This window comes from Carcharhinus amblyrhynchos, chromosome 2 (assembly GCF_965287045.1).
Source record: "Carcharhinus amblyrhynchos chromosome 2, sCarAmb.v2.hapA, whole genome shotgun sequence".
Classification (NCBI taxonomy): Eukaryota; Metazoa; Chordata; class Chondrichthyes; order Carcharhiniformes; family Carcharhinidae; genus Carcharhinus; species Carcharhinus amblyrhynchos.
In genome coordinates this window covers 141155798-141183741 of record NC_137325.1, presented here as the reverse complement: position 1 = coordinate 141183741, position 27944 = coordinate 141155798, and the positions used below count along the sequence as shown (strand labels likewise).

The 27944-nt window shown below is 42.6% G+C and overlaps 1 protein-coding gene across 5 annotated transcripts in view; it reads left to right on the top strand.

The window, feature by feature from the left end:
- nktr (natural killer cell triggering receptor) overlaps positions 1-27944 on the top strand; it is a 236414-nt gene that overhangs the window by 144263 nt on the left and 64207 nt on the right. For 4 of the 5 annotated variants that reach the window (XM_080213518.1, XM_080213511.1, XM_080213493.1 and 1 more), the window contains 4 exons: positions 12918-12992; positions 16525-16632; positions 24485-24529; positions 25277-25364. In XM_080213518.1, coding sequence (XP_080069644.1) covers positions 12918-12992; positions 16525-16632; positions 24485-24529; positions 25277-25364 — 316 coding nt within the window. Of the gene's footprint in view, positions 1-12917; positions 12993-16524; positions 16633-24484; positions 24530-24866; positions 24895-25276; positions 25365-27944 lie in introns of those variants that run through there. The other variant, XM_080213526.1, reaches the window with a different exon arrangement.

Below are 27944 nucleotides of genomic sequence, written 5' to 3'. Positions count from 1 at the left end.
CCTCCATTCCCAGTCTGCTCATGTGACTATCCAGGTAATTCTTAAACGATGCCAGCGTGTCTGCCTCCACCACCCTACTTGGCAGTGCAGTCCAGGCCCCCACCACCTTCTGCGTTTTAAAAAAAAATGTCCCTCTGATATCTGAGTTATATCTCGCCCCTCTCACCTTGAGTCCATGACCCCTCAAGATCGTCATTTCCGACCTGGGAAAAAGCTTCCCACTGTTCACCCTATCTATACCCTTCATAATTTTGTACACCTCTATTAGGTAAACTAACATCCTGGTAAACCACCTCTGCACTCTCTCTAAAGCTTCCACGTCCTTCTGGTAGTGTGGCGACCAGAATTGGACACAGTACTTCAAATGTGGCCTAACCAGCGTTCTATACAGTTGCAACATCAGACTCCAGCTTTTATACTCTATACCCCTTCCTATAAAGGCAAGCATACCATATGCTTCTTCACCACCACCTCCACCTGTGCTGCCACCTTCAAGGATTTGTGGATTTGCACACCTAGGTCCCTCTGTGTTTCTGTACTCTTGATGGCCCTGTCATTTATTGCATAGCACCCCCCTACATTAGTTCTTCCAAAATGCATCACCTCGCATTTATCTGGATTAAATTCCATCTGCCGTTTCTCCGCCCAATTTTCCAGCCTATCTATATCCTGCTGTATTGTCCGACAATGTTCATAGCTATCCGCAAGTCCAGCCATCTTCATGTCACTCCGCAAACTTGCTGATAACACCAGTTACACCTTTCTCCAGATCGTATATATCACAAATAGCAGAGGTCCCAGTTCAGAGCCCTGCAGAACACCACTGGTCACAGACCTCCAGCCAGAAAAAGACCCTTTGACTGTTACCCTCTGTCTCCTGTGGCCAAACCAGTTCTCTACCCATCTAGCCACCTCTCCTTGTTTCCCTTCTTAACCAACCTGCCATGAGGGACTTTGTCAAACGTCTTACTGAAATCCATATAGACGACATCCACAGCCCTTCCTTCATCAACCGTTTTTGTCACCTCCCCAAAAAACTCCACCAAATTTGTAAGGCACGATCTTCCTCTTACAAACCATGCTGTCTGTCACTAATGAGATTGTTCTGTTCTAAATGCGCATACATCCTATCTCTAAGAATCCTCTCCAACAACTTTCCTACCACGGACGTCAAGCTCACCGGCCTATAATCACCCGGGTTATCCCTGCTACCCTTCTTAAATAACTGTACCACATTCGCTATCCTCCAATCCTCAGGGACCTCACCAGTGAAGAGACAAAGATTTCAGTCAGAGGCCCAGCAATTTCATCCCTTGTCTCCCTGAGCAGTCTAGGATAGATGCCATCGGGCCCTGGCGATTTGTCAGTTTTAATGTTCCCTCAAAAAACATAACACTTCCTACCTTGTAATGGAGATTTTCTCTAACGGGTCAATACTTCCTTCTGAGACACTCTCGGTCAACACGTCCCTCTCCTTTGTGAATACTGATGCAAACTATTCATTTAGGATCTCCCCTATTCCCTTGGGTTCTAAGCATAATTCCCCTCCTTTGTCCCTTCACAACAATCAACTACTTGAATCTGTGTGATATTTCCTACCTTTATCCCTGTCTGCTTTAATCTGTTACTGAAACCTTCGTCTAAGCCTTTGTCGCTTCCAAGCTCAGCTGGATCAATATTTTCCGTGCCAACTACCTGTCTTCCATAATCTGAAGCTCGTTGAACTTTTTGCTATCTGTACCTTAGCCCGCCAGAAGTAATACTTGCCATCACCCCATGTTCACTGACCTACCCAGGCAGGTGCATAGAACATAGAACATTACAGCATAGTACAGGCCCTTCAGCCCTCGATGTTGCACCGACCTGTAAAACCAATCTAAAGCTCATCTAACCTATGCTATTCCAAGATCATCTGTATGATTATCCAATGTTGGCAGGTCCACTGCTGTTGCATTCCTCGCCCTTACTACCCTCTGAGTGAAGAACCTACTTCTGACATCTGTCCTACATCTATCACCCCTCAATTTAAAGCTATGTCCTCTCGTGCTAGCCATCTCCATCCGACGAAAACCACTCAGGCTGTCCACCCTATCTAGTCCTCTGATTATCTTATACGCCTCTATTAAGGCACCTCTTAACCTTCTTCTCTTTAACGAAAACAGCCTCAAGTCCCCTCAACCTTTCCTCATAAGACCTTCCCACCATACCAGGCAACATCCTGGTAAATCTCCTCTGCACCCTTTCCAATGCTTCCACATCCTTCCACTAATGCGGCGACCAGAACTGTACGCAATGCTCCAAGTGCGGCTGCACCAGAGTTTTGTACAGTTGCAACATGATCTCATGGCTCCGAAATCCAATCCCTCTACCAATAAAAGCTAATGCACCCTATGCCGCCTTAACAACCCTATCAACCTGGGTGCCAACTTTCAGGAATCTATGCACATGGACACCAAGATCTCTCTGCTCATCCACACTACCAAGTAACTTACCATTAGCCCAGTACTCTGTGTTCCTGTTACTCCTTCCAAAGTGAATCACTTCACACTTTTCTGCTTTAAACTCCATTTGCCAACTCTCAGCCCAGCTCTGCAGCTTATCTATGTCCCTCTGTAACCTGCACCACCCTTCCGCACTGTCAACATCTCCACCAACTTTAGTGTCATCCACAAATTTGCTAACCCATCCTTCTATGCCCTCATCCAGGTAATTAATAAAAATGACAAACAGCAGTGGCCCCAAAACAGATCCTTGCGGTACACCACTAGTAACTGAACTTCAGGATGAACATTTCCCATCAACCACCACCCTCTGTCTTCTTACAGCTAGCCAATTTCTGATCCAAACTGCTAAATCACCCTCAATCTCATGCTTCTGTATCTTCTGCAATAGCTTGGGGAACCTTATCAAACGCTTTACTGAAATCCACGTACACCACATCAACTGCTTTACCCTCATCCACTCTTTGGTCACCTTCCCAAAGAACTCAAAATAAGGTTTGTGAGGCACGACTTACCCTTCACAAAACCATGTTGACTATCCGTAATCAAATTATTCCTTTCTAGATGATTATAAATCCTATCTCTCATAATCCTTTCCAAAACTTTGCCCACAACAGAAGTAAGGCTCACTGGTCTATAATTACCAGGGTTGTCTCTACTCCCCTTCTTGAACAAGGGGACAACATTTGCTATCCTCAAGTCTTCTGGCACTATTCCTGTAGACAATGACGACCTAAAAATCAAAGCCAAAGGCTCTGCAATCTCCTCTCTCTAGTCTCCCAGAGAATCCTAGGATAAATCCCATCCAGTCCAGGGGACTTATCTGTTTTCACATTTTCCAGAATCACTAGCACCACCTCCTTATGAACCTCAATCCCGTCTAGTCTAATAGCTTGTATCTCAGTGTTCTCCTCAACAATGTTGTCTTTTTGCTGTGTGAATACCGATGAAAAATATCCATTTAGCGCCTCTCCTATCTCTTTGGACTCCAGGCACAACTTCCCAGTACTGTCCTTGACTGACCTGAATCTTACCTAGTTATTCTTTTATTCCTGACATACCTATAGAAAGCTTTTAGGGTTTTCCTTGATCCTACCTGCCAAAGACTTCTCATTCCCCTCCTGGCTCTTCTTACCTCTACACTTAGGTTCTTCCTGGCTAACTTGTAACTCTCAAGCGCCCTAACTGAGCCTTCACGTCTCAACTTGACATGTGTCTTTCTTCCTATTCACAAGCGGTTCAGCTTTAGTAACCCACGGTTCCCTCACTCGACCACTTCCTGCCTGCCTAACAGGTACATACTTACCAAGGACACGCAGTAACAGTTCCTTGAACAAGCTCCACATTTCAATTGTGCCCATCCCCTGCAGTTTCTTCCACATCCTATACATCCTAAATCTCGCCTAATTGCATCATCATTTCCTTTCCCCCAGCTATAATTCTTGCCCTGCCGTATATACCCATCCCTTTCCATTGCTAATGTAAACGTACCGAATTGTGGTCACTATCACCAAAGTGTTCACCTACCTCCGAATCTTAACACCTGGGCTGGTTCATTACCCAATACCAAATTCAATGTGGCCTCACCTCTTGTTGGCCTATCTACATACTGTGTCAGGAAACCATCCTGCACACACTGAACAAAAACTGACCTATCTAAAGTACTCGAACTATAACTTTTCCAGTCAATATTTGTAAAGTTAAAGTCCCCCATAACAACTACCCTGTTATTTTCGCTCCTATCCAGAATCATCTTTGCAATCCTTTTCTCTACATCTCTGGAACTTTTCGGAGGCTTATAGAAAACTCCCCCAATATTTAAAATCCTCATCCATATCCTCCTTTTGACCGCCTTCAACGATCTAGGCCCTGAGCTCTAGAATAATCTCCATCTCACCACCTTCCTCTGCTCCTTTATGACATATCTTATAATCCTTATCTTCCAATCTCCTCTCGACTAAATCAGTTTTTGTCTGATAAGCTCTGGTGGAACATATTGGCATGCTTTCCTGTGTTACATATGCAAGTTGTGGTATTGAGAGAGATTAAAGCTGTAGCAGTAGCAAGTTACAAGACCGTTTTTTAATAATGGCTGTTGACACCCAAGTAATATTTAAATATTGTTCAGAAATGAAACTGAGCTTGATCTTTTCTTGATTGGATGCAAGTATCACTGACCTTGGACTGAGTGGGTTGCCATAGTTCTGGAGTTACATGCAAAGTATATTCAACCATAGTTTTGGAGTTACATGCACACTAGATCAGGTAAGAACCTAAAGGGCATTAGTGAACCAGATGGGTTTTACAGCAGTGTTGTCTCTTGAGACTATTTTAATAATACAGATTAAAGAAATTTATATTCCATCAGCGGCCGTGGTGGAATTTGAACCCATGTCCCTAGAGCAATAGTCTGGGACTCTGGGTGACTAGTGTAGTGATGTTACCACTTTGTCGCTATCACCCTATGACGTGGTTTTCAAAATGTAGTGCGTTATGGAAACCAAGTTGGATCTTATACCACATGTAAAGTTTATTTATTAGTCACAAGTAAGGCTTACATTAACACTGCAGTGACATTTATGGTGAAATTCCCCTAGTCGCCACAGTCCAACGCCTGTTTGCGTCAGTGCACCTAACATTTCACATGAAGGTGGCTCATAACCAAGATATACCTATATACCTTTTGCATGGCAATGTAGAATTGTAGAGACTCAGAAGCAGTGCGTCCAAAAAAAATGGCTGGGTTTGGCTTACCAGTAAAGTGCTAGAACTGCAAGAAACAGTCATGGTCAAAATACATCTTACAATTTACTTTAATGTTTTATGAATTGCACCTTGCAAGTTATTTCAAGAAATTATGCACGAGGCATTCCAACAATTGATTTCTCTCTTTACCTTTTCACACCACCACACAATTCCAATTCCCAAACCCCTTTATTGAAGTAATGGACATTGTTGGTAACCTAGGAAACTGAGACAAGGAGTCAAGACCAGAATAGATCTGTCTGGTATGGGAAATCCAAGCTATATGCTAAAAATATCCTTGCAGACAAATTGTAGTAAAGCATTGCATTTATTTATAAAGTAACATTAAATTCTGCTAGAAACAGAGAAATTGACACTCCTGCTTTGTAGCAGGAGATGGTTTATGAAAATTGCTGGAAGGCACAGGAAGGTGAAATATAAGCAATGCTAGTTTAAGTTTCCTAATATAATGCAACACTTTCCCCCCACTGCTTGTAACCTGGGGAGATGAAGTATTTGTTTTATTCTTCTTGTGATTCTTTTATTAGTTCTTTATTTGGGGTCACAGTTTTCTCCAGGCTAGAAGGTGAGCTGGAAAGCTGCCTGCAGTCCTCTGCTAATGCTGCTGAATCAACTTATTTATTAGAGTAGCCAGGATGTCTGTTCCCCTCCTTTCTGTCTCTTTGACTCGTTACTGAGTAGGATAGGTGAGAGGAAAAACTCTTTTTGTGGGAAGGTGATATAACATGGCCTTCGCTCCCTTCTCACCCTTATCTCCTCTCTCACCTCACACATGTCAACTCCTGCTCAGGTCCTGTTCTTTCCACATCACTTGCCCTCTGGTAACTCACCCAAGTGGCTTCTCTGCATGTGAGCCTGTAACCACGTTGTCAAGCAGCCTTTTTGGGATTAAACATGTTATCTTAAATGGAAAAGCTCCAGGAGGAATTCTTGCCATTTTTTTCCAGGCTAGCCTCAAATTCCCATTGCCTTTGGCCACCAGGTGCAGTTAGCTGCATTCATAATGGAGTCTTCATGTTGCTTACCAGTCTCTCACCCACCAAGGGAGAGCAAAGTAATAATTCCAGTTAGACGATTGCACTTTGGAGTTGCAGCATAAGTGACTACGTGCAGTTTCATTACATGTAATACATTTAACCATTTTCTCTGGGTGAAGGGAAGCATGAATATGTAAAGACTCGCATTCTAATCAGTTTTCTGTAAACTGTGTGCGCCTTTATATGCCCTGCTTGTGATCAGAACTCCCCACTCGCCTGATGAAGGAACCGTGTTCCGAAAGCTAGTGGCATTTACTACCAAATAAACCTGTTGGACTTTAACCTGGTGTTATAAGACTTCTTACTGTAGGAAAATCAGACAAAGGATCTCATTATTTTTTTCTCTGCCTATGGTTCTGGATTATTTGTGAACTATTAATAACATCAAGAAATGCTACTGGTAGTACACGTAATTACAAAAGAGCAAACCACATCTGGGTAGCATGAGGTGATTGGGTTTCCTGGGTTTTACAGTTCATAACTTCTACTCCATCGTCAGATGGGTGTTGAGCAGAGGCACTTCTTAAAAGTGTATTTTATCATTGTCGCAAGTAGGCTTACATTAACATTTCAATTAAGTTACTCGCCACAAACCAGCACCTGTTTGGGTACACTAAGGGAGAATTTAACATGGTCAATGCACCTAACCAGCACGTCTTTGACTGTGGGAGGAAACCAGAGCACCCAGAGGAAATTTACGCAGACACGTGGAGAACGTGCAAACTCCACACAAACAGTGACCCAAGCTGGGAATTGAACCTGGGTCCCAGGCATTGAGAGGTGGCAGTGCTAACCACTGTGCCACTATTCTGGGTGTAGGAAAGTGTTTCAGATGAGTTAACTCGATCTGTGCATAAACACTACTGTTGATCATCTTGGGTTAACTGTCTTTCCATTAGTCTAACCTATTAGCATTGAGGAGAGACAAGAAACCCGTCTGAAATTGAGCTGAAGAAAATCCTGATAAAACTGTTTTGCATTAATGGATCTTGTGACATTCTGAGGAAAGCGGTAATATGGAGAAGTGTGTGTAGAGGTTATAGTTACTGAAAGGGTTTGGAAGAGGTTTGTAAGTAATCTGTTCAGAGGCTATGAAATAAGCATATTTAGATTATTTCCTGAAAAATACATAACATTTTTTCTAAATCACAATGTAAATTATATAATTGACAGTACAACAGAAGGTAGGTCATTGAAGCAGTTGAAAATGGTTGAACTGAGGAATTTCTGCAGCACGAACCTGAAGATGAGATGGTTGGCCCCCAGCAACTGCACTCATCTCCCCTTGTTCCAGTGGAGGGTTTTCACCTCTCAATCCCCACTAACTTTAGTTTTACTTGGATACCAACTACTATTGCCTTAATGCCAGGGGCAGTCACTCTCACACCTCTGAGATTCAGCTCTTGGTGTGATGTCCCTGTTTTGAAATAATGATGTCCAGAGCTGAGCAGTCCTCAGAACTCCAATTGAACTTTGAAAAGCCTATTGGTGTTAGTTACTCAGCCACTTGCCTGAGTTTGACTGAGAGCTATGAACTGTGGCAGGCAGATTCCATGTTGAGAATTCACATGATGTGGGTATGCCGGCGTTGGACTGGCGTAAACACAGTGAAAAGTCTGACAACACCAGGTTTTAGTCCAACCTATTTATTTGATAATATACTCACAAGCTTTCGGGGTTAGCCCCTTCATCAGGTGAATGGATCAGGTGAATCCACCAGGTACATGGTAAATACTCTTGCAACTCGGCCAACATTGTCTACCTGATACGTTGCAAGAAAGGATGTCCCGAAGCATGGTACATTGGGGAGACCATGCAGACGCTACGACAACGGATGAATGAACATCGCTCGACAGTCACCAGGCAAGACTGTTCCCTTCCTGTTGGCGAACACTTCAGTGGTCACGGGCATTCAGCCTCTGACCTTCGGGTAAGCATTCTCCAAGGTGGCCTTCACGACACACGACAGCGCAGAGTCGCTGAACAGAGACTGATAGCCAAGTTCCGCACACATGAGGACGGTCTCAACAGGGATCTTGGGTTCATGTTGCACTATCTGTAACTCCCGTGACTTGCCTGGGTTTGCAAAACCTCACTTACTGTACTGTCTGGAGACAATACACATCTCTTTAAACTGTGATCAGTGCTCCTTCCACTCACTTTATCAGCCACTTCAGGTCTTGAACAGCAGGTTAGGTGTAAGGATTCACATTCTAATCAGTAATCTCTGAACTATCTGTGCTTTATATGCTCTGTCTGAGGCCAGAACTCTCCATTCACTTGACGAAGGGGCTAACCCCGAAAGCTTGTGAGTATATTATCAAATAAATAGGTTGGACTAAAACCTGGTGTTGTCAGACTTTTCACTGAGAATTCACATGACCAGTGTTTCCACAATCTCTTGTTAGCTTGTCATCCTGGGGATAAATGTACCCAAGGATACATCACCACCTCGAGCAATTAAGGGTCAACAATGAATGCTGGCCTAACCAGTGACACTGTCATCCTGTGAACAGAAAATGCCTAGAGTGCAACGAAGTGACCCAGATTTTTTTCCATTGCTTATAATTTGATTTAATTGGTACTCGCCAATTAAATCAACTGGCACTTCAGAGAGCAGTTAATATTCAACCACGTTGATGTGGGTCTGGCGTCACAATCCCAGGATGCTCCAAAGCACCTTATGAAGTGCTATCAAAGTGTAGTTAGTCATTCTTCTAATGTTAGGTCAGATCAGGATGGCAAGTTTCCTTTCCAAGATTGCATTAGTAAACCAGTTTAATTTTTCCAGAACTTTGACAGTTTCACAGTCAATTAGTAGTATCAGCTTTTTACTTCAAGATTTGCTTAAAGACCAAATTCAGGTTCTCCTACTACCATGATAGAATTTGAACTTATGTTTTGCATTACTAGCCCAGTAACGACCAGTATTACTACATATCCCAGACTCCTGATACAGGAAGGTATCCTCAGAAATCTCTGAAAAACATTTCTCTAAGTAACAACATGAGAACCAGGAGTAGGCAATTCAACCCCTTGAGCCTGCTCTGCCATTCAATGCGATCATGGCTGATCTTGTCTCATCCTCAACTCCATTTTCCTGCCCATTCACCATGACCCTTCAACCCATTCCATAATCTCACAGTTATCCATGTTAAACTCCAGCTGCCAAATTTTGGCCCAGTCACCTAATCTATTCATATCCGTTTGTAATTTGCTTATTTCTTTATCACAACTTATTATCCCATCTACTTTAGTGTCATCTGCAAATTTGACTTGAGTACCTTGTATTGCAGTGTCCAAGTCATTAATGTGGACTGTAAATTGATCCTTCAACATTTTGCTCATTAAAATATTTAATTGAATATTGAAAGTGATTAGTCAGTACAGCTGTATGAAATTCATTCCAGAGGGTTAAAGTACGCAGTGTATTAAGTATCTTATTCAGAATTAATGTGACTTTAACCAGTAAATTTTCAAGTTAATAATGTGTGTGCTATAGCTCAAGCCGGTTTCATAAAATGTTTGTAGTTGAGCTGTTTTCTGCTACTTATTCTTCATTTGTGCTTGATTCATTATTAACTAATCAAGTCCTTATCTCAACCAGTCAATGGCATTTATCCAGTAAAGATATAATGCTTTCAGATGTGGCACCTCTGCAGGGCACAAGAACAATTGAACAGGGCAGCACAGGATGAGATCATTCAATCCATCACGTGATCTATATTCCAATAAACCTCCTTAGTGGGGGGGAAATGTGGGCTATGCATAGGAAATTAAAATCTTCGTCATTCTCGTGTTTGCGTCTCAGCCGGGTTTTGATTTGGATGATGTGTCAACTTGACTCCGTGGCAACGCTCTGAATCAGTATGAATGGATTCGAGGCATGCTTCAGCCTCTGAGCGCACAATCTAGACCAGTGACTTTCAAACTACTTTGGATGAGTCTGTTTTCAAATGGGTTGGTGACCATGAACAGCATTGCCATCTAAATTATAATACCACATTAAAACTCCTAATACCTAAATGAGCGTATATTTCAATGTTCTTTGTAGTATGTGGTACCCAAATATTTTTCAATAGTTAAACATTCTCCTCTCTTGAACAAAGCTGAGTTCACCTGGTGCCTTGCAGTTCTAGTTGCCATATTATAGGTGGGATGTGATTGCACTGAAGGAAATGCAGAGAACATAGATTCACCAAGATGCTGCGTGGGTTGGAACATTTAAGTTTTGAAGAAAGGTTGGGTAGACTTGAGCTGTTTGTGTTGGAGCAGACAAGACTGAGGGGTGACCTGATCGAGGTGCTCAAGATTGAGGGGCATGGACAGAGTGGACAGGGAGCAGCTGTTCCCCTTAGTTGAAGGGTCAGCTCTGAGGGAACATAGGTTCAAGGTGAGGGGCAAGAAGTTAAGGGGGGGATGTGAGGAAAAGCTTTTTTTACCTAGAAGGTGGTGATGGTTTGGGAAGTCATGCTTGAGGTTGGGGCGTGATACAGGCGAGTTGCATCACATCCTTTTAAAAAGTACCTCGATGAGCACCTGGCACATTGTAACCTTCAGAGCTATGGACAAGTGCTGACAGATGGGGTTAGGTAGGAATTCAGGTGTTTCTCATGTCGCTGCAGACGCAATGGGCCTAGGGGCCTGTTCTGCACGGTAACATTGTGCATGCTCCATTACGAGAAGAGACAGCTAGCCCACTTTGTGCTGCACATGTGGTGGCCACACTTCATTCCTGGGTCCTAGCTACAGTCATTAACCGTTGCCATGTTGTTCAGGTATTCCCCGGACCCATGTTTGATCAAAGCTGATACTTCAACATGACGCTGAGAGTGTGCTGCTTTGCCTTTTTGTATGCAGACATAAAAGTGCGTAGAACTATTTGAAGAACAACCATTATCTCGGCCAATATTTATCCATAACCAAAAAGGCAACATTTAATTCAGTGCTATTTGTGGGATTGTGTGAAAATTGGAACAGATTCCCTAGGGTGATGGAGGAAGCAGATTGTGTTAATTCTTTTAAATGCAAATCAGGATTCTTTCAGAAAAGAACATTTTAAGATTCAGTACATGAGTAATTAGAATCAAGATGTGGCAAGTGTACCATGATTAAAAGGATTAAGTAATTTTGGATCTGTGATTCCCAAAGCTTTCTATCACTGTGGGTTTTCCTCACTTTCTTTCTATCTGGTTTGTTAACTAATTGATAAGAGATTTATTATCATTAATAATCGGCAACTCCATTATTGTCTCTAGTGACCAGAGGGATGGTAGAAGGCAATCTAAAGTACTCTTATGTTGCCTGCAATTTCTGACTACAAAAGAACACCCAGCAAAAATAATTTAATCGTTATGTCATGCTTTGAGGTATCCTGAGGATGTAACCGGTTTGTTAACCTCATTTTTTTTCGTCAATTAACAAGTGCTTCTTCCTGCCTTTTTTTTTAAAGATGTGTTTTACCAGAAAATAATGACTAATTAAGGCTTCGAGACTTGACAACATTTCTTCAAAGACTGGTTGTGAATATAAAGCCGGAGGATTTAAAATCCTCCTCTGTACCCCACTGATATTTCAGCTTGGAGATTGCTCGCTTGCCTGTGTTTCTGCTGTGCAGTTCAGAAAGGATCACTTGTACCTCCACTGTTCTCTGGCATCATAGCAGTTGTTATCCAAAATACCTCAATGCATCTGTAGAATCAAGTTGTGATGATCTCTGCGAGTTTGCCATCATTTAGTTTGCACCCATTCACTGGCAAGCATACAGAAAAATGTCTTGCCAATAATTTATTTACAGCAGCGTTATTAATGCTGTGTTTATGTTTTGGGAATATGTATGTTCTTCCTTGCGAAAACATTCACGTATAACAAGGTCAGGATTTATAGCTTGCTTGACACTGCGCACTTTAATCCCCGGAATGAATTTTCATGCAGCAGTGCTGACTAATCACATTTAATATTCAATTAAATATTGTAATGAGCAAAATGTTAAAGGATCAATTTACCTGGTCTTGCTGGCTGGGTAGATTATGGCTCTGGAAATGCAGACTAACACACTCTTGGTTCAGTCGTTTAGATTTTGATGCGTAAGAGACTGCCAATTTAACTGCAGTGTCAAAATCACTGCTCAGATGTATTTTTAGAGTTTAGGTCAGCAGCGATTAGTGCACCACTCAAAACTGTGCTGTGTTGCAGCTTTCTGCATAACCATGTACCTATTCGGTCTATAACTTATTGATGTTGAACTCAGCAAGACCTGGCCCTGAGTACTTCAGTACAGAAGGATTCTAGTGGTGCAGGCCAAATGTGTATGCATTTAATACACTAACCTGCGCAGATTTTTAATTTAAATGTCAGAACCATCTCTCTGTGTGTGCCTAGGTGTGTGGAGTAAGTGATAGATTTTAAGTGATAGTAAGCTGAGAAAATAATGTTGTCAGCACGCTTAATCAAGAATGCAGGATATTTGCTCGGGTATTGCTCTGCTTCATTAACACATGACCTACGGTGCTGCTGATGCTGATCAAAGGTATATTTGAGCTGCATATGTTTCACTTTTAACACCCTCCCCCAGAGCACAAGAGCTGATCTGCAATTTTTTTTCTTCTTTCAGTGGGCCGCATTGTCTTTGAATTATTTTCAGATGTCTGCCCCAAGACCTGTAAGAATTTCCTCTTTCTCTGCACAGGTATGTAAATGAAGGTACATTCTTTAAGACACATAACAAGGTTAGCATTTTTGAGCTGTTGAAAGAGAAATGTGTTGGTTACACACTGGAACACAAAACAATAAAATAAATCATGTAAAATAGATGGAGAAAGCAAAAATAATCTGAGAAAAGATGGGTTGGCAAATCCAGCTTAAAACCTTTTTTTGGAACCTGTAATCCAGTTTTGACGAAACGTTACCTTTTTCCTTTTGTACATGCTGTCAGAATTGGTAACATTTCAGCATTTTCTATAATAGTTTTTCTTCTGGAACAGAACAAGGAGCAATAATATTGTTTGTCCTAGTTGGTTTCACTTAGTCAGTTTGGAAGTTCTGGCTTGCTGGCTTATTTGTGGCTCCCATCGTTGGTGGTTTCTGTTATTTGGTGGGAACCATGCAAGCTAAGCTTTGTGGGAGCAGATGTGCCTGCCAGCTGATTTTTTTTTCCCTCTTCCACTCAGCCACTGCAGAATGCTCCATCTAGTGGTCTGGATGGGTAGCTATGAAGTCCTGCCTTTGAAGTAGCTCAGTTAACATGTTGGTTCCATTTCTATTTTCTAGCCATTTAAGTGTTTTGGCTTTCTGTTCCAAGAGGTATTCAGTTGCCATTTCAACCTTTTTAACTGGGGCACATTAGACTACACATTTTTGTAAGTGTTAAGAACAAATAACAGTAGAGCTCAGGAACAGACACTTTGGCTCACCAAACCTGCGCTGACGCATGATACCTTTCCAAAATAAAGACTTCTTGTCTCCACGTGGTCCTTATCCTTCTATTCTCTGCCTCTTCATGTATCTGTCAAGATGCCCCTGAAACGCTGCTGTTGTATCTGCTTATACCACCACCTCTGGCAGTGTATTCCAGGCACTTAACATCCTCTGTGTCAAAACAAAAGTTGCCTCTCACATCTCCTTCCCCCTTTTACCTTGAACCTGCGTCCCCTAGTAACTGACACTTCTACCCTAGGAAAAAGACTCCAACTATCTGTTTTATCCATGCCTCTTATAATTTTGTTAACTTCTATCAGGTTGCCCCTCAACCTCTGATGTTCAAATGAAGACAAACTAAGTTTGTTCAATCTCTCCTCATAGCTAATACTCGCCAAACCAGGCAACATTCTGGAAAATCTTTTCTATACCCTTTCTAAAACCTCCATGTCTTTCTGATAGTGTGGCGACCAGAACTCTCAAATTCAAAGGTATTTCAAATGTGGCCTAACTAAAGTTCTGTACAGCTCCAATATGACTTGTCAGTTTTTATACTCTATGACCCAACCGATGAAGGCAAGTATGCCTTGTTGACCACCTTATTCATTTTGTGTTTGCCACTTTCAGGGAACTGTGGACTTGTACGCTTAGATTTCTCTGTATGTTAGTGCTTCTAAGGGTTCTGCCATTTACTGTGTACTTCACTCCTTCACTAGACTTTCCAAAAAGCATCACCACCTCACATTTGTCCAGATTAAACCTGAGGAACACCTGCACCGATGATTGGCAACGGCAAAAAATAGGAACTTCATGATGTGTGTACACCTAGAAGGGCTCTCCATTTATATGATTAGCCCTTTACATTGGCCCATAGAATAGATAAGGTATCACAAGATTGCTTGCAGAGAAATACTGAGGATCAGATCCTGAACAATGGTGGTGAAGTTAGGAGCGTTGACTGACTAATGGCTGAGTCACAAAGATGAGACCAATAACGTTTTAAAGATTAAGAAATTCCGATAACACCAAAGAGAACTATTGAACAAGATTTGACTTTTTGAAACTTTACTAAAATCCATATAATACAAAATGAATTAACAAGCCAAGAATATTTCAAACGGAGAGGTAACATACTCCTCAATCAATACAACACATATATCCCTTGAGTGGTTACAAGCACTCGCATTACTTCCCACACAAATGTGACACCAGGTGCATCGCAGTCTACAGAACTTGGCCTCCACTACATAAAGTCTCTTACCTCCCACTCAATTATTTCAACCCTTGAGTCACTTTCACAAGCAGCAATATTTCAGCCTAAATCCCTGGATATGGTTGCCATTAACAAGATGCACGCCCTCTCTCTCTGCTTACAACAGTCCTGGTGGTATGGAATGAACCAATTTCTTTGTGATCCTTCTAAATGGTTTGTTCGGCTCTAACAGCACTTCCTATCTGCAGTTATATATCCTTTCCTATCGTTCAACACACACGTTAATTTAGTACCTGCTCTATTCTTGGAGACCTGCTTCACCACAAAGATTTGTTCAAAAGCTGCCAAACAGAAAACTGCTTCATTTGGAGAGAGCTTTGTTTGTTTTTTCTCTCTCTCAAATTCTATGTTCTGAGCCTCCCAACCAAAAACGCAGGCTCACTCAACCCTACTGCAGTTAGCTTTCTATTTACCATTTGTTTCTTAACTGTTCATCCTCGTAGAAACCTCGGATGACGTGGACATTTCTTGGAACCTAATGATGTCATGATAAAGAAATGAATTAACCTTTCAGAACACTGCCCTGTTCAGCCTGATTTTAAAGGGAACATCACACAAAAAGAAGTGCATGCTTTTCTGAAAATATACGGGTCATCACAGAAGGCTGAGAGGTAGAGAAGTAAAAAAGGCATCAAGAGGGGATACCAGGCACTTGAAACAAGGTGCCTGAGACCCCATCACTGATGATTAGAAGATTGCTGTGGAGGGGAATACAATGGGTAACTGGTTCCATTGAAAAGCTCCTTTTTAATTTTTGCTCATCTCTTCCTGGTCACTGTGAAGAATTCATTCTCAAACTGGAATCCCAGTACCCAAGTAGCTCTGTGGGGACAGTGTGTGAAGTCGTCGGATATCTGTCTTGCTGGTACCAAGAGTTCGATTGACCAGCGTGTTGTTTCTGCCATGGTAAATTGTGCTGAAAGGCTTTTGTTTGAAATCCTGTGTGTTATCTAGTGGTAACACTTGCTCTTCTATTAGAACGTCAATGGTATATTCTGGATGGGCAAGGGATCCCGAGTGTGTCAATACTTGTAGGCAAGTGTCCAAATGCTTTGTGAAGGGCCCTGGATCCTGGGAATATTTAAAGTTTATTTATTAGTGTCACAAATAGGCTTACTTTAACACTGCAATGAAGTAACTGTGAGAATCCCCTAATCGCCACACTTAGGTGCCTGGTCGTGTACACTGAGGGAGAATTTAACATGGCCAATGCACCTAATCAACACATCTTTCAAAGTGTGGGAAGAAACTGGAGCACTCGGAAGAAACTCATGCAGGCACAGGGAGAACGTGCAAACTCCGCACAGAGTGACCCCAGCCAGGAATCAAACCCAGGTCCCTGGCGTGTGGCAGCAGAGCTAACCACTGTGCCAATGTGTTGCCTGTATGTATGTATTTGCGAAGGGGCCTCAGCAGAGGGGAGTGTTATTATTTGGAGGGTTTTTCCCATTCAAAACTGTGTGAAACCTACTTGGTGTGCAACTGTACACATCCTGTTTTGTGTGTACTAACATTGTTTTGTCTCCCACAGGTGAAAAAGGATTAGGAAAAAAAACTCGAAAGCAGCTTTGTTATAAGGGCTCCACTTTCCATCGTATTGTAAAAGAATTTATGGTCCAAGGTGGTGACTTCAGTGAAGGTGGGAAAAACATGATTTGCAATATATTAGTTCAGTTGAAGTGGTATCAAGGCTGCAATCACTGTAATGTAGACTGAGTACTTTACTAAAGTTTCTCTGATTTAGCCATTTTGTATATTTTAGCTATTGTAAAATAACTAAAAACATGTCTGAAAGAGGCAAGCAGTTTTTATAACTGCCGCCTGAATGTGAGCTGTCATTGAGTACAGATTGCTGCACTGATACAGTTGAACACTCCACTCCCATTGAGATTGCTCTGTGTTCTGGTGACAAGCAGGTAGCACAATCATGCATGTTTGTGGGTCATGCATGTGCATCACAGCGTCCGGCAAGAAGGATAGCAATCAGCATTGGAACTTGCTGCGTATTTTTTCGTTTTCCCCTCCTTAGTCTGCAAACACCACCAGCTACTGTCCTGGCTATGATGAGTGAAAACAGAGGATTTAAAAATTGTTTCTTGTGGGATGTAGGTGTCGCTGGCTGGGCCAGCATTTATTGCCCATCACATTGCTTAAACTGAGTGGCTTTCAGATGGCATTTCTGTGGGCCTGGTGTTACATGTAGGCCAAACCAGATAATTGTGAGAAATGGTCAGATACTCACTTTTATGATCCCCCCCTTGAATCAAAGACACGGATGAGTTCAGCTAACTGTCGGTTTATTCGATCTTGCAAGAAAGGGTGCCGTCCCGTGGGTACACACACACCTTGCTTTACACAATCATAGTTTATATACATTTTTCCAGATAACAATAGGACAGCCCTCCTTTCTTCATTGGTTACCACTTCCTAATCCCTTTACCGAGTGAGCTCCTCCCTTGTTGACATCCCATTAACTCTAATCCAATCACCCCCTTTAAGGCTTAAATCGTTTTATCTCTCATCAATTCAGCTAACTCTTTTTCATTGTCCTGTAAATTGCTAACACATTTATTTTATATGGTGTAAATTAGTTTGTTTTCCTATCTCTTTTCTGAAGACCCCGGGCGCCTGCCAGTCTCATGTTTTTTTCCTTCTTTTTCTATGTGTTTCATCATCTGCTGGTCTTAGCGTTTAACCCCTTAGGTTACAATAACGGTTCTGTCATGGTTTCCGCCCCAGATGGCTTGACTCAAAAATTACACTACCATCCCTTACAATCCCCCCTGTTTTTCTTACGCTTTGTAATTTTTGACATTCTTCTGGTGTTCCAGGCGTTCCAGCAGGTCAAGGGCCTGTTCATCCAGAGTTTTATCGTCTAAGAGGCTTATCCTCTCTTCCGTCTCTAAATTCATATTTATCACTTTTCCATTCAGGACATCCCCCTTAGTCAGGGCTGTTTCGATTAGCCGCTGAGCCAACCCCCGAACACAAGGGATGATGCCAATACCCCTGCCGTCACCATGAAAGAGACAAGGACGGACATTACTACTCCTTTCCATTTGCCGAACCAAGCTTCCAACCACTTAGTGAGATCTGGGTCTGTACCCGAGTTCTCAGCTAGTTCATTAGCTAGGGTCGTTAGCCCTTCGAGGGCTCGGGTAATTGACCCATCGGGAGCTGTGTTATTTGGGATAAAGGTGCAGCATTCAGTTCCTATCATGACGCATACCCCCCCTTTTTCTGCTAGAATCATGTCCAGGGCTAGCCTGTTTTCCCAGGCCATCCTGCTGGTTGCGTCCAATTGTTCCGCTATCCCGCTTATCGCATTTCGGGTATAATTAACAAACCTCTGTTGATTATAATAGATATAGTTGATCCAATCCACTCCATTTCAGCTGGTTCTTTATCCCATCCCAGCGGGAAGGGGACCACCTGGGGAGTTGGCCGGCTACTAGTGCACGCATAACAGTTACCCTTTCCGACACTTTGTACCGTATATTTGACCCATTCTATCCAGGCGTTCGCTTCCCTGAATCCCGTTTCTATTTCAATGGTCTCTCTTAAATCCTTTACCTCCACTACCCTGATTTCTCCCGAGACTCCCCGGCTAGGGGCGGAGGAGTTCCTGGTTTCGGCCTTTTTGACTGTAACCCGCACACAACACAGGGCCACCCCCACCCTCCCTGTGTGTTCCTTGATCTTGACCCCAAGAACTTGTCCGTCGAGGCCCTCCGTCCCACCGTCGTCTGACTTTTTTATGGTGAGGTAGAGGGGGTTACATTGGTTTAGCTTACAGTCTCTGGGAAAGATCTTCCGTGGAACAAGTGATATTTTCTCGCGAATCCTTAACTTAACGTCTTCATTTAACCCCCCTACTTGACAAGATTCTACTTTCCCCTGTTCATTTTTAGTACACTTTGGGTTCTTATCGAAGACAAGTAATTCTATTTCCCTCCCCTGGTATCCCTTCTGCCCCGTGAGGTCGTCTTTGCAGGGTACCATTCGACAAAGGTCAATCTCAATTACCTGTGCCTGGGGTGATTGGATTATAGTAAGGGAGTACACTTGGGCCGCCTGCCCAACACCTATGCCCCCATAGAGTAAACATATTATTAGTAACATCCCGCTATTGCCGTATATTGCCCAAATTAACATATCAAAAATCAAGTCCAATCAGTTCTTCGCGGTGTGGTGGCCAGGGGTAGACACTTCTTCTGCTGGTTCTGGCACCGGTCCTTTCACTCGAGTGTAATGCGTCCAGCCTTTCTCAGCCGTGCGGATAGCCGTTTCCGTGGTCAGAAGTACCAAGAAGGGACCATCCCAGATCGGTTCTAAAGTCCGGAGTTTCCGGTTCTTGATTAGGACCCAATGCCCTGGCTTGATGGTGTGTATCGCAAACTCGAGAGGTGGTGTCTGTGCCAGGAGTCCCTGTTGGCGTAAATGAGATAGAGCAGACCCCAGGACCTCAACATATTTATGCACAAATACATCGCGGGACTCGAATGTGGGGAGTTCCCCTTTTGGTCCATTAAAGGGGAGACCGAACATTATTTCGTATGGGGACACCCCCAAGTCCCGCCGTGGCTGCGTTCTTATTTGCAGCAAGGCAAGGGGAAGGCACTTGGTCCAGGGCAACCCGGTCTCCGTCCTGAGTTTCGTCAGCTGTTTTTTAATAGTCTGATTCATTCTCTCCACCTTGCCCGAGGACGGGGGATGCCAAGGGGTGTGGAAATCCCAGCTTACCCCCACTGCCTGCACTATGTTCTGTAGGACAGTGGACGTAAACTGGCTCCCCTGGTCTGAATCGATGGCCCGGGGGAGTCCGTATCGTGGGATAATTTGTTCGAGAAGGACCTTGCTAACCTGTGTCGCCAATGCTATGGCGGTTGGGTACGCCTCAACCCACCCTGTCAAGTGGTCCACTATTACCAAAAGATATTTCAGGTGCCCTATGGGAGGGAGTTCGGTATAATCCACTTGGATATACTCGAAGGGCCTATAGGCTGGGCTTCTCCCTCCTTGCTTCGTATTCTGTCTCAGTCCTTTTTTATTTATCTTCCGACAAATTACACAATCTTTCGTGACTTGCTTAGCCACAGTGTATAAACCGGGATGTGCGTACTGACGCAAAAATGCATCGCACATCGCCTGTGTCCCCCAATGTCCTCCCCGATGGAGATGCGACTAAAAATGTAACATCCTCCTTTTGTGGACCCACCTTTAAATTTACCAGGGGTTCTTGGTAGGTCCTTTTTCCGATTCTCCCCTGACCCCTCTAATCAACCTCACATTCCATTTCATAAATCCCTTCTAGTTCCTTCTTAAATTCAGGACACTCTCTTTTGAAGTGTCCCAGTTTCCCACAGTGGTGACACTCGGCCGCCCGGGGCCGGTCACCACCGTAAAATTCTCCTCGTCCTCTACCTCGGCCCCTCCTGGCCCCCCCTTTCCTTCCAACCTCCCCTTGACCTTCCTCTACCTACTGTATATCCTTCATCCGTTATCCCGGTGGACTTACATACTTCCCTAACGGCTGCCACCATCATCTTTGCCTTCTGCTTTTCCTTTACAACCTCTCTCTGAACAAAGACCTTCTGCGCTTCCCGCAATAATTCCACCATGTCCTTCCCACTCCAATCCTCAATCTTTTGTAGTTTTCTCTGGATATCTGGCCAGGATTTCGTTACAAAATTAATTTTTAGCATTCCCTTTCCAATTTCACCATCAGGATCGATTCCTGAATATTTGCGGACAGACTCCCTCAGTCTGTCTAAGAACGTGCTGGGTGATTCATCTTTTCCTTGCCTAATATCAAATGCTTTTGCCACATTCTGCTGCTTGGGGACACGTGTCTGGATCCCCCGAATTATAAGATTTCGGAGATCTGACATGTTTGTCTGCCCTTCCTGGGTATTATGATTCCAATTTGGATCCTCAAGAGGGTATTTTTGATCTCCCCTGAGTTGTTCTTGCTGTTGGTGATCCCTATCCCAAATTTCTATGGCCCTATTTCGGATCATAACTCCTTCATCATAGTTGAATAATATGCTCATCATGGCCTGGAGTTCCCCCCAAGTATACATGCTTGGACCCAGGAATTGGTCAAGTTGTGTCGCTACCGCGACAGGGTCTTCTAGGAGAGGGGGCAACTCCTTCCTAAGTTGTCGGATGTCTGCCGAGTTAAGAGGCACCACCACGAACCCTGTCTCTCTTTGTCCGAAGGGAACCTCCCTGAGGGGGTGCATTTCCACCTCGGGCGCTGAAGCCCCATTATTCTGCTGTTGTTCCAGGGACTGTTTTATTACTAACCTCTCGGACCTCCGCAGACCCTCAACTGGGAGTCCGCCTCCTGCGCCGTTCTCAAGCTTTATGAGATCTTCCCCTTGGGGCCCTTGGGCCCCATTATTATTTGGTTGATATGCAGGGGGTACATTTGGTACAGGAGGGGGTGGCGGCGGGAGGTTGTCAAGAGGGTCCCATTGCCCCGGTCTGCTCTGTGGGATCATTGGATACAGGGAGACTGGCTGTGGCGATCTACTCATCGCGCCCACCCAACAGGCAGCGTACTTACTTTCCTCGGGGTTAAAGGGTTGTTTACTATTAACATATAAATTTAATATCTGACAGACCCAATCCTCATCCGATCCATATTTTGGCCACAATACAGATGGTTTTCGGATTGGTTCCTTCGTCCACACAAAACAACAATATTTTATCATAACCTTCTTTTTTAAGTCCTTAGTCTTTTGGTCCCAATCCCAATTTTCTAACTGTATCCCCAGAGGACTGTCGGGGGGTATTCCCTTTTCATCATTATTATTTCCCGGTTTCCCATCCTTACTCTTGGACGGTTTACCTCCCATGGTTAGTCTTCAGTTGTCGTCTTGGACACAAGTTAATTTATTTGCGCCCTCAGATCAAACTGTCATAACCATAAAGTCAACAAGGAAGAAAATGACTCTCACCCTTAATCAGCCGAATTCCCGGGAGAGAAATTTCTTACCTTGATCCGTGCACGGAGTTGTCCGACTTCTTCCAATGATGTGTATACCCCCTCACAAATTTCAGTCACAGTCCTAGCAGTCCTAGTGTATAGAAGTCATCCGTGTGATTCTCCAGGGTCCAGAATTATCTCAATTGAGTGGTTTCAGATTCCCCTCCTTCCAGGCCAAAACGACGTTTTTACGTGTAAATATACACCAGACGCGTCTTATTCCGTCGATTTGGTCTAGTCGAGGGAAACCCCTGTTATAATTCCAGATCCCGGACGAGCCCCCAATTGTGAGAAATGGTCAGATACTCACTTTTATGATCCCCCCCTTGAATCAAAGACACGGATGAGTTCAGCTAACTGTCGGTTTATTCGATCTTGCAAGAAAGGGTGCCGTCCCGTGGGTACACACACACCTTGCTTTACACAATCATAGTTTATATACACTTTTCCAGATAACAATAGGACAGCCCTCCTTTCTTCATTGGTTACCACTTCCTAATCCCTTTACCGAGTGAGCTCCTCCCTTGTTGACATCCCATTAACTCTAATCCAATCACCCCCTTTAAGGCTTAAATCGTTTTATCTCTCATCAATTCAGCTAACTCTTTTTCATTGTCCTGTAAATTGCTAACACATTTATTTTATATGGTGTAAATTAGTTTGTTTTCCTATCTCTTTTCTGAAGACCCCGGGCGCCTGCCAGTCTCATGTTTTTTTCCTTCTTTTTCTATGTGTTTCATCATCTGCTGGTCTTAGCGTTTAACCCCTTAGGTTACAATAACGGTTCTGTCATGGTTTCCGCCCCAGATGGCTTGACTCAAAAATTACACTACCATCCCTTACATAATGATGGTAGATTTCCTTCCCTAAAGGGCATTAATGAACCAGATGGGTTTTTATACCTATCGATAATGGTCATCATTTGACTTCTAATTCAAGATTTTTATTGAATACCCAGGTCTCTGCATTACTAGTCCAGTGACAATATAACTATGCCACTGCCTCCCCAGACCCAGAACATGGATCCTTCCTGTTCCATACCTCAGTACTATTCTCAGTTGAATAGAAAACTTTCCTTCAATTAAAGTCACAGTGCATTGGGAACATTTTTCTGCTCAGTAGATTAGGAAACCACATGTAATGAATGACTAAGGATGTTGGTTGTATTAGGTTTAAACTTTGCGTAGTTTTGCTTTGATCTTCAACTTTATCCTCATTCTCCTACCTTTCCTTTTAAAGTAGGTCTTATAGAATCCTACACCGCACTTTCTCCCCATCGTGCCCACACTGGCTTTTTGAAAGAGCTATCCAATTAGTCCCTCCCAACTGTACTTTCCCCATAGAACTGTTAAAAATTTGCCTTTCCAAGTATTTAACCAGTTTTCTTTAGAAGCTACTGTTGAATCTGTTTTGACCATTATTTCAGGCAGATCGGATTTCAGATCGTAGCCTGCTCTCTGTCTTGAAAATATGTCATTTATCTCTCTTGTATCAATTGTTGTAAATCTGTCTTCTGATACCCAAACCTTCTGCCAGTGGGAACAGTTTCTTCCTATCAAAACCCTTCATCACATTGCACATCTGTATTCAGTATCCTGTGAACTTTCTTTATTCCAAGTGGAACAATCCCAACTACTTCCTCTTTCTTGGTAACTATCCACTGCATCCTCACCAAAGCTTTTGATATCCTTCCAAAGATGATGTGTCCATAATTAGACACATGAATTCAACAGAGGCCTCATTAGTGGTTTATAAATGTGTAACTTCCTTGTTTTTTATATGCTTATGTGCCTATTCATAAAACCAAGGATCCCTTATGCTTTTTTCAAACTCTTATTCTAATAGCTTCAAAGATTTGTGAATGTGAACGCCCCCATCTCTCTCCTTTTCTTTATGTTGTACAATGTGTTACTTCTTCACGTCAAATCTTTTCATTTTCCTCTACAGAATTAAAGAATTAAATCTTGTTATTATCAATGGCGATCTCATTGAACAGTGTACATATTTTCATTTGCCTAGTATGTTGACAACAGTGAAAGCTATTTGAAAGATGACAAGTTTGCTCATTTTTATTATTTATGCAGTGGGCTTTATTTAAATTGGTATGCTTATTATGTGCTCAGGGAAAGAAAGGGAAGATGCTACATTTTCCATTGGTGATGGAGTTCGGTCTATGGAGGAGGGGTGGTTGCTGGTATCTAACAGTACTTCAGTAAAGCACATCAACAGCCTTGTTCATGTTATTCTCTCAACCTTCCTACTTCTGCTAGCACAAGGTGGCAAGATTTGAGAAACACTTTTGGTGGTGTACTCTTCTGTAACTGAATCGAATGGAGAATGCTGGAACCAAAGATCTTGTCCATCTGTCTGGCAGTGAACTGTAAACCTCATATGAAAGGACATTGGCTGAACCTGACTGCATAGTTCCTGAGTAATGTAATTTTTGTTTAATAGTCACTGTGGAGCCTAGTGTTACTTATACACTTGTGGTTCTTAGGTAATGGACGAGGAGGAGAATCTATTTATGGCGGATACTTTGAAGGTAGAGACATCTTTTTAATTTCATTACAAAGCCCAAAATAATCTGTTGATTTACTAAATAGAAGATTCCCTCTAACAATACGTGAATAGCATTGCTTTTAATTCCCTCACCTGTTGCATGTAGCTAGTGCTTGAAATGTTGCATGCACAAAATAGATGCATGAATTTGGGCTAATTGTTTCTTAGTGTGTTCACTGTTAACTACAAAAAAAAGTGAATTATAAAAGGTAAATTATTATGCAGTAAGCTCGCAACTTGCAGCATGGAGGTTAGGCAATTTATTCATGAGAAAACCTATCATCCTGCCTAAAACTTTCAACATATTCTTTTATTTATAGAGAATGTGATCTTTTGCAAAATGAAAAGGTAAGAAAAAAAAGCTAAGTAACACAATTAAAACACACTCCCTTGCACCCTCCCCAGCAAGTACCGTTATTGGCAGTGAGTTGATGGAATATATGGTCCAGTTTTCTTTATTGCTTGCAGACTTTAAAGGAAAACAAAAAGCCACACACACACACCCAGACAAATTGAAACCGCTCACCTGGAGCATTTAGTGCACTAGTTTCAGTACTGGTAATATTCAAGAATTTGAAATCTGTGTTCCTCCTCAACACAATATTTTAGTGTAATGCTGCGGTGAGGCCTAAAGCAAGGCTGTTGCTCTGTTGTTGGTGCAATTAGTAAATAGACTTCAGCAACTCTGTGGAGCCTCTCAAAGCTGACCAGCTACTCCTCTCTTGGACAGATGAGAATTTTGTGCTCAAACACGACAGGGAGTTCCTGTTGTCAATGGCAAACAGAGGAAGAGATACCAATGGTTCCCAGTTCTTCATGTGAGTATGACTCTTGGTTATCTTACCAGCATTGTATAGTGAAGTGCCATTCATCAGAAAGATGGTTATCCACATAACATCAATGCCTGCAGATGTTGAGCAGTTTGCATTTTTATTGCATCTAGCACATCATTGGGACGGGATAAAACTTTTCCAGTTTTGCATTCCATCAATCATGTTAAGTATAAGTTTTTTTTTGTTAACCTCCGATTTTTTTTTTTCCCCCATATGCCTAGAGCATAAAGATGCCAAACAGCATTTTTTTTTATTACAAAGCCTAAATCTGTAGGAAAGGTCCAAATACTAACCCACTCTCCTGACTTCCCTTTGAAGAATAAGGGAGCAATTCATGGCGAGAGATTTACTGTATTGGCTCCAGCCATCCATTCTTTTTTGCCTTCCCTGAAAGAAGACGAGGAAAGAGTAGATTCATGGCCATGAATTCATCAAGTTCAACATAGCATAAAGGCTAGTGTTCAAATCAGAGACTGCACCAGAGTATTGTGAAACAAATCGCAAAAACTGATAGAGTTCCATTTATACCTCTAAACATCTGAAATATTTTCAAATGTTTTGAGATTTTAACATTCTTGGCATTCTGGTACTTATTTTCCTCTATTTCACTTTTATTTTAATATATTTTCTTTATTTCTTGCTAATACACTGTACTCTGCCTCGTTTGTTTTAATCTGTATCACTGCTTATCTGTTTTTCTTCTACAGTGTCCACGGGGCACCTCTGGCAACAATTTGATGCTGAAGGTTACTTTTCCAGTCAGTCAAGATTTGGGTCTTGAATAATTGCCTTAATGACCAGTTCAGCTCTCAATGTGTTTAGCAGGCTGTACTATCGATATGCCAGTGCCCGATAGGGCACTCACAAGTGACTTAGCTGCTCTGCCATTTAGTAAGATCATGGCTGATCTGATTGTAGTCTCAACTCCACTTTCCTGTCTGCCCCTCCCCATAACCCTTGACCCATTTGCCCATGTATCATTCTTCTAAACTTGACTGGGTATAGGCCAACCTATTCAACCCAATCAGGTAAGCCCTTCATCCCAGGAATAAGTCGAGCAAACCTTTCTTTAAGGCAGTTGTATCATTTTTCAAATAAGACGACCAAAGGTCATAGTGTTCCAAGATTACTTGAATGATACACTGCCTGCCTTCCCAGCAGATCACAAGTATAACATCTGCTGAAGAGGATCTATTTGCCCATCCTTCTACAACATCCCACAGCTCCTCTTCCAATGCTACCTCTTGAGCAACTCTAAATTTTATCCATTATGGCCCTTCTGAGCTTGCATTAGTATAACACAGGAAAGGCACTTCACAGGAGCATAATCAGATAAAAATTGGGCGTCGTTAGGACCTTCCAACCAGAGGTAGATTTTAAGTAGATTCTTGAGAATTTTGGGGGAAAATTGTGGTGCTTAGAACCTAGGTCATTGAAAAAACAGCTGCTGTTGGTGGAGAGATCAATGGGCGATGCACAGGAGGCCAGATTTGGAATCTGACTGGATTCTTGGAGAGTGGTAGGGATGATGGAGATTATAGAGGGGCAAGGTCATGGAAGGATTTGAATGTTAGGATGAAAATTTTAATTATTGATGGACCAGAAAGGATGTGCTGGTCTTGTGAACCTCCTCTGGGCTCTTTCCAAGAATGAACCCTGGAATGAAGAGCTTATATGAGGAATGGATGAGGACTCTGGGTCTGTACTCATTGGAGTTTAGAAGGATGGGGGGAAAACTGCTAGGCCTGGATAGAGTGGATGTGGAGAGGATGTTTCCACTAGTAGGAAAAACTAGAACCAGAGGGCACAACTCGGTCTGAAAGGACAATCATTTAAAACATTTGAGGAATTTCTTTAACCAGAGAGTGGTGAATCTGTGGAACTCTTCGTCACGGAAGGCTGTGGAGGCCAGGCCATTAAGTGTCTATAAAATAGAAATAGATAGGTTCTTGATTAATAAGGGAATCAGGGGTTATGGGGAAAAGTTGGGAGAAAGGGGATGAAAAAAAAAATCAGCCATGGTTGAATGGCGGAGCAGACTCGATGGGCTGTGTCGTCTATTTCATTTCCTATGTCTCTTACAGCCTTAGTAGCTGATGTAGGCCAGTGAGCAAAGTTTGGGTTAGGATGCATTCATGCTCTGGGAAAAACAACACATATGATAATTCTGAGTTGGTCAGCATGAGAAGCTCCATGTTTGGTGTTTGCAGAGTCAAGTGGCCAGTTCCAGGTAACAGCATGGAAACTACAGTTAGTCTCCTAATTTCCTGAAAGGAAATCCTGTTTTTCTGAACCATCCTTTGTTTTACCTACAGTCTCTCGCATTTATATAAAAATACCTTTGCAGATCAAAGTAGTATCTTAAAGTAATAAAGGAAAAGATCTATTTCTGTCTCACCATTGACAATCTCAATGCACATAATGGGTAATTAAGTCCTTTTAAGCACAATGTAATCTCTTAAAATATAAGAAACACGGCAGCTGTTTTGTGCACTATTAATGCAGTGTTGGTGGCACAGTGATTAGCACTGCTGCCTCACAGCGCCAAGGACCCGGGTTCAGTTT